This window comes from Tremella mesenterica (genome assembly GCF_000271645.1).
Source record: "Tremella mesenterica DSM 1558 unplaced genomic scaffold TREMEscaffold_11, whole genome shotgun sequence".
NCBI lineage: Eukaryota > Fungi > Basidiomycota > Tremellomycetes > Tremellales > Tremellaceae > Tremella > Tremella mesenterica.
Window position 1 is genome coordinate 258885 of NW_006711235.1, and position 7406 is coordinate 266290.

Sequence of the window (7406 nt, forward strand, 5' to 3'; positions counted from 1 at the left end):
GTGGTACCGTTGTTTGTGGGTAATGAGACAGCTAACTTTGTCAAAGTTCATTGCGGTTGTTTGTTGTTACCCGTGATGATTACGTTGCAAGTGAGACAGAGGATTTGGGGTACAACAAACCTCATCGAAGTTTGTCAGCGTATCCCTAACTTACATGAAATATGAGACACGTAGCGTGGGAATTTTGATTGTCGCCATGGTGTTTGTTGTTGCTGAGACACCTTGTTATGTGAAGTTACCAGCGCCCTGACAACAAGTAGCCGTGTTAGTTATACTAAATACTCAGTACTTCGGCCCACTTCCTCTTCTTCCCCAGTACTATTCCTAAATTGCACTATCATCGTTCATCGATTCTCAGTCTTTTTCTTACCAGACATATCTATTTGATATATTTTTAACAATATGACCTCTCGCTCAGAACTCGACGCCTACCGATCTTTGGCAGATCGTTTCACCGCTGCCCGTAAGCCTACTCGTGCTGGTTGTAAGTTAGATTGTTGCTGATTCTCTCAGTCTCCCAGCAGGGAAACTCTCCCCGCCAGGTGTTGTCCATGGGCTTCGGGGCCCTCGCCATCACCGACGGTTCACCTTCCGTCGCGGCTCCTGTCGTGGCCCCTCCTGCCGCCGCAGCTTCTGTTGTGGTTCCTCCTATCGCCGTATCTCCCGTCGCGGCTCTGACCCCTCTCTCTACTGGCCAACAGGATGTCAGACCTGCTCCTGTTGGCCTTCCGCAAACTCCGGGTCACTCTGCCACTGTGGTGGAGATTGATGATGACGATGAGGAGATGGGTGGTGACGATCGTGACAAAGAGATGGATGATGTTGTTGGTGATTAGGAATCGGGTGGGGTAGACGATGTTGAAGAGATGGGTGATGTAGATGAGGAAACGTATGATATTGATCTTGGTGACAAGGAGTTGTTTGAGGACAGAGATGGTTGGGTGGCCGAGTTAAACACATTGAGTCGTACGATCACTGTTGCATAACCTGTTCATGAGTGCTAAAATGTACAGCTGTTTGTGAAGTCGAGGGGTCCCAAGTTGGACGAGGTGAAGTCCGAGAAACGTCGCTGGTCGTCCCCCACCCAGGGCGAAGTTCGCCCTCCGTCGGCGAAACAGGCCAAAGATACTCGTAGTCGGTCTCCGTCTGTCCTGGACGAAGTGTCTCCCTCTCCTGCTAAGGAACCAGGGAGTGCTCGTAAAGCGTTGATGCGGGAGCAGGAAAGGCTATGGAAGTTGTTCAGCAACAAAAGGGAACGATGGGAGGTTGCCAGTGTAGATGAGTCCTGTGATAGATGTTGGTAGGTTTTGCTCCATAAAGGTTTAAACATCTGCTGATCAATAGCCACAAAATTATTACGTATGGGAGGACAAGGTGGCTGTGTCTGCCACCGGTCAAACCCCATAATTGTGGATCCCGTTGTGCTTCTTGCACTTCTGGGCCCTGCTCGTGCTGTCCCCCCAATACCGCTCGGGACATTCCCCCAAGATCTTCTGCCCCTCTCGGTCCTCCGTACACGCCGTCTACCGCCGTCCGTCACCGTCTCCCTACGGCCCAGGACAAGGAATTCCCTTCGCCCTCTCCTTCGGCGAACTTCTCCTCTCCCGGCCCTACTTCGCCGTCTCCCGCCGTCCGTTGCCCGCCTAACTCTCCTGTGGCCGGACCGTCTCGTCTTCCTGCTACTCCTTTGGCAGGTCTGTCTCGTTGTACCCCTCGTCGTGGTTCTTCCGCCGCCCTTCGGCCCTCTACTCCTGGGGCTGGCCCATCTTGTCTCCCGGCTACCCCTTCGGCCGCTTCGTCTCGTCCTACCAGGAGCCACCCTACTCCTGTCTCAACACAAGAGGACTCTTCTCTAACTCTTCCTCCTGCCCTCGGGACCCAAAGCCGTCAACCATCTGTCCCTCCTGCTACTGGGCTCTCAACTCCTGCCCCTCCTGTCCAAACTCCTCCTTCAAAATCTTCAAAAGGGAAAGGCAAGAAGAAGAAGGCCGTCCAATTCGAACCTGCAGTGGTGGAAAATGAAAGTACTCAGCTACCAGAGGAGATCCCTCCTCCCCTTGACCACCCCTACATTTTCCGCGACCCTCAAATCCCAGAGGAGGAGAAACAACTGGCTACCTTCCGTTCTCTCAGCATTGGATTGATCACGCAGTTACACGCCAATAGACAAGATACGGCAAAGCTTCTCGAATATTGCATGAAGCTGGTCTCTGGTATGAACACTCTGTCTCGGACAATGGCAACCCTTGTCAACTCCTCCGATATAGGGCCATTAGCGCAAACTGAGTTAGCTAGAGTCTCCGAGAGCTCATGATGGACATGAACAATTTCTCCCGCAATCTCTTTGATTCTCTCTTCCTCCTGAACCCCAGAGAGTACGCCCTTCCCCCCACACTTGACTGGTTAAGGCCACCCAACCCGGCTCGACTCAGTTCTCAGGATGGTGCTTTTCTCAATATCCTGGCTCTTCCCCTGGACTGTCTCAGAACACTTCGACAGTTATGGAAGCTGCCTAGCCTGGATATCGCTCGTGACTCCGCTCTCCATAATCCTCACATTCTGGCCTCCAACACGGCATGGAGAGAGACTCGGTCCCTTCGACGGGTGGCGCTACCGAAGGTTACTGAGAGTAGTTCCGGAGGTAGGCCTGCACCGGGGAGCAGGGAACAGGGAGGCAGTTCGCAGCAGTGAGTTGTACTTAGTTAAGTCTTTTACCACTATTGTAGCAGCAGGTACCTCGACTTCACTGGTCTTAATCTCTTCAGCCCACCGAGGGTGGTACCCATAGTTTGCATAGAATGGAGTCTTGTTTATCGCGGAATGACGGGTATTGTTATAAGCAAAGCTGGCTCGAGCGAGTAGTTTTGACCAGTCATTCTGCTGATAGGAAGTGAAGATTCAAAGGTATAATTCCAGAGACTGATTGGTTTGTTCGGTCTGTCCATCAGTCTGTGGATGATACGCAGTAGAGAGATGTAGTCTTACACTGAGACTATTGGTTATGTTCTTCCAAAATGTCACGAACTACATTGTGACACCTCAAATATCCCACCAGCCATGGCCCTCCTTTGACCATCAAAACCCCTATCACGGCCTAACCTCTCCACCCTACACGTAACTTGGGACATCTGAGACCAAGTAGGGCGAAGTGAGACGGAGTTAGGTGAACTAGGGACAATGGGACGAGAAGTACGGTGAAGTTAGACGGGGTTAGGTGAACTAGGGACAATGGGAGCAGAAGTACGGCGAAGATAGACGGGGTTAGGTGAACTAGGGACAATGGGAGCAGAAGTACGGCGAAGATAGACGGAGTTAGGTGAGCTAGGGACAATGGGAGCAGAAGTGCGGCAAAGTTAGACGGAGTTAGTCAAAGGGAGGAGAAGGACGGCCGGGGACTCGGGGAAGTTGAATGAAGTGCGTTGAAGTACGTCTAAGCGCGAGAGGGTTGGGTGAACATCTAGGAGGAGTAGATAATATTAGCTGAGGAGATCGCTGAAGCTTTCAGCGATCCTTGATTTTTGTCAGTAGTGAAGGATAGATAGAGATAGCTACATTCAAATCGAGATACATTGCCATCAGTGAAAACCTTAGTTAGAGTGACTACGCCGAAGTACGTCGTAGTTACACTCCTTTTGACGTCTGCGCCCTTCTGTTTGGGTGAGACATCAACTCTGAAGTGTCATGTTAGCCGAGGTTTGTGAACCATCGGTTCGTTAGAGAGAAGTTATTTGACGGCCGTGACATTGTCACACTGTACCACAGGTCACAGGCCATGTTTGTGCCATATTCACAATGTAAAGTAGTATCCATCCTTGAAGCTACAAAAGTTTTGGGTGCTGGTCTGATTGAGCAGAATACATGTAACGGTACTGGAAACACGAAGACTAAGTTGCAGGTTGGGTCGAACTCGATGCAAGTCTTGTGGAAATCTAGGTGTCTCTGGTGCTATGTGAGTAATCGTGTTTCCTCTGCAATCAAAGTAGCCAAAGAATGATATTGAAGAATCAGCAAAGTTGGTACTTTGCTGATCGTACTATATACTGTCTACAGGTATTTGTGTCTCCCTCCTTCCCTGCTGCAAGTGTCTATGTACATACTCGGACAGGTGAAAAACCGCTTTGAGCAAACCCAGTGGGGAAGTCTCAAAAGGGAAAAACCCGTCCCTACCTAATTGTAGCACTGCCTCCTTTTCTTGATCTTCCCTATCCTAATCCATCGTACTCAATGGAGTTCGCTCGATTCATTGTTACCCCGTAACAATAAGCTTAGGTAAACGGTTCCTGTATAGTCTCCAAGGTGCAAATGGTGTCAGTGACACGCCTTTTTGGTTTCTTGGTACTGGGCTGCCTCAACTGCTCACTGTACAGTCGGGTGTAAAAGGTCATGCAACGGCGCGGCTGATTTTCGGTCCGTGCTACACATTTGATATATGCCGTGTAAGTTCAGACCATCATTTCTCATGCATACGGGTAGCTATGAACCTGTAAATTTGTCAGCATATGCATAGAAGCATGGAGAACGTGACTCACTAGTTTCAAGATGCATAGCTCAAAACCTCGTGCTCCAACCCTGACCCTTCTCAACTGCCTTCCTTCTCCTCTCCATACTGTCAATTGTGGCATCAATCTTGGATTGCGGTATGGCTTTCCACAATTGATTTGCGAGTTCAAAAAGCTGATCAATGTTGGTAGGACGTTCAGGTAGTCTAGCCAGATCGTATTTAACCATTGCCCAACAGTTTTCAATTGGGTTGAGGTCTGGAGAAGAAGGAGGATGTTTTATAAACTTGAATTTATGTCTCTTGCAGAAATCTCGAATACTTGGCGTCCAATGAAGTGGTACATTGTCCTGAAGAATTGCAGGCTCCCCCCAACCCTTCCATATCCTTGTGACTTTCTTGGACGCTTCATAGAGAGGTTTTTTGACGATTTGTTCAAGGTAGATTGCCCCATTTACACCTCCAGCTGCTGATGTACTCTTTGTGGTATCAAAACGGACCAGCTCCGACCTCCCTCCATGCCATATTGCCCCCCAAACCATCACTCCAGCTCCTTTCTTGACTGTGGGGATCATACACTGCTTATTATACGCTTCTCCATCCTTCCTGGTCACCCATTCAATTGTGGAACCACCTATCCACATCTTTGCTTCATCGGTATAAATCCCTGTCCTCCAGTGAAATCTTTGTATTGTTTGGCCCATTCTCTATGTTCTTTGCGATGCTGAGCAGTAAGGAGAGGTTTTGTACGAGCTACACGACGTTTCAGACCCATTTGACGCATGGTGGATCGAAGAAGAGAGCAGGAGATGTGGATCCCTTCCTTTTTGAGAAGAGAAAGTACTTGTTTGAGACTTTGACGGCGACTTTTCAATAACGCATGTTTTATTCTTGTTCTTTCGCAATCAGAAAGCTTCTTTGGACGTCCAGGTTGGGTTTTGGTCTTGGTATGACCACGTAGATTCAGGCGTTGGCATATACGAGTGACGGTACTAGGGCTGCAGCCAAAACGAGCAGCGGCAGTGGTGGGAGTGGAGTGAAGGGCTGCTTCGGCTATTCTAGCCCTTTTTGTGGGGGAAATTGGGTACCCTACCATACTTTGTATTCCAAGAAAGGTCTGGACGAGATTTCAGAGCTCTAGCTTCAATGTTGACTGTTTACTGGCGGTTCAAACGCCGTGGGAATAGTGGTTGTGGCAGCGCACGTGTGCAGCGTTTGCATGACTTTTTACACCCGACTGTACATGCTCCATATGCCTGACAGCCTGTTTTGCACTTCTTGGAACTTAGTGTACACTCCTTGGACATCGCTCTCAGTACCCTCTGGAAGCATCACATCAGTTATTTTCTCTTCAAGGAGTTGCAAGGTTACCAGATCCTCCTTTATGGATTCCCCATCCACTAAGCCCTCTTTGAAGTGATCCAATGTTGACCTTGGTTTCTGTCTCGGTAAGCCCTTCAGCTGGGATCTAAGACTTTTTACCTTATCTTCCATTGCCTTTTTGTCCTGTACAAATCTCTCTTTTGTGAGATTGTCCCAGGCCGTAGGTAATTGCAGCAAGAACTGAATCTCATCATAATTGGAGAAGTATTGAGATAAATGTCCCTCCAGACTGCTCCATATTCTTCTCATCTGTGGCCCAACCAGGTGTCCACCTTAGTTATTCAAAATGGTGTTCACATTGTCAGCTGTCATTGCTCTCATCTCACTGATGATGGCTTCCCTTGTTGTCTTTGTTAGGGACCCAGCCGGAGATGGACCCCTCCGGAGCTGCACGGATCCGATCAGACCTGACCAGAGACATTCCACTCCGGAGTGGTCTGACTCCTTCAGCAGACCCTGCCAGAGGAAAACTAGGTTCCTAATGTGTTTATGAGGGAAGAATGGCTAGATGAAATTGTTTCCATATGCATCAAACAAGCACATCCATCTGCAGTGATTTTCCATGAGATTGACATGGTCGGTGAGCAATCCGTCAATCTTTAGCACCAATCATTAGCCCATGTTTTGCCGTGACAATACCAAACTTGAAGCAACTATTGAGATTGTCCTGCTTACACAATGCTCAGAGCCAACTAGGATAGACGACTGGGAGGTCTGGCTACTAAATTGTCATTAGGAAGAAGAGTACTTTGGGAAAACTAGGGTGAATAACTCAAGGGCATGTGGATTACACTCTGGGTGGGTCCGGACCCCTCCGGAGTGGCATGTTTCTCTGGCTGGGTCCCAAAGGGGTAGTTTGAACCATGCCACTCCGGAGTGGTCCGTCTCCGGCTGGGTCCTTAACATCTTCATCATGGAGCGCAACGGCCCATCGGCGTCCAGGGTCATATAAGTCTTGAGAAGCTGTTTTTGTTCAGAGGTGAAATTACCCACAATTGCGTGTAACAAGGAGAGTTCAAAGTAATATCCCTCACTGGTCCGCACTGAACGGAAGCAGGGACACACTTGAACCTTGGTAGTTAGGGTCACACGTTTTGGGTTAAAAATAATTTGTGTTTCTTCGTGGATCCAGGATATTTGTAGCTCGGCAGCAGTAAAATCATGATTGTTGTCGGAGCTTGCTAAGGGCCAGGTGGATGCATCAGCCGGAATCAATGACTCGGGGGTAGAGTAGTCCCTGTTGGATCTGGTCATCTTCTATGGTGGTGTATGATGATTTGTAGGAAGTGGTTGAATTGTGAGTGGCAAAGACCAGATTCTTGAGTAAACCGGTCAGTATTATATATCTTAAGTGATAGAGAGAAATTCCTCCTTGGAGTGTATAGCCCCACAGCTCTTCCCTTTGATTGAGGGCACTGCCATGATGAAGATACCGACGTCATCGGGTTTGCCTCATCATATCCCAGCGTCAATACTTAGTCCCTCGGCCTTCAGCAATCCGCCCCACCTCCTGGTGTGCTAAACA

At 48.9% G+C, this 7406-nt stretch overlaps 3 protein-coding genes across 3 annotated transcripts; 1 reads left to right on the forward strand and 2 right to left on the reverse strand.

Moving 5' to 3' along the window:
- Positions 1 to 402: 402 nt before the first annotated feature.
- On the forward strand, positions 403 to 4028 carry TREMEDRAFT_64461 (uncharacterized protein; the record flags this gene model as incomplete). Its single annotated transcript, XM_007006737.1, has 7 exons — positions 403 to 484; positions 514 to 824; positions 1014 to 1300; positions 1345 to 2286; positions 2373 to 2687; positions 3763 to 3949; positions 3984 to 4028. 7 exons carry the CDS (start codon positions 403 to 405, stop codon positions 4026 to 4028), a joined length of 2169 nt encoding a protein of 722 aa, XP_007006799.1.
- Positions 4029 to 5132: 1104 nt separating this feature from the next.
- On the reverse strand, positions 5133 to 5594 carry TREMEDRAFT_64463 (uncharacterized protein; the record flags this gene model as incomplete). The annotated part of the gene is made up of 1 exon (XM_007006738.1): positions 5133 to 5594. The coding sequence occupies one exon, from the start codon at positions 5592 to 5594 to the stop codon at positions 5133 to 5135; it is 462 nt and encodes a 153-aa protein (XP_007006800.1).
- A 1019-nt stretch (positions 5595 to 6613) lies between these two features.
- TREMEDRAFT_64464 (uncharacterized protein) lies at positions 6614 to 7135 on the reverse strand (the record flags this gene model as incomplete). Its single annotated transcript, XM_007006739.1, has 1 exon — positions 6614 to 7135. The coding sequence occupies one exon, from the start codon at positions 7133 to 7135 to the stop codon at positions 6614 to 6616; it is 522 nt and encodes a 173-aa protein (XP_007006801.1).
- Between the last annotated feature and the right edge of the window lie 271 nt (positions 7136 to 7406).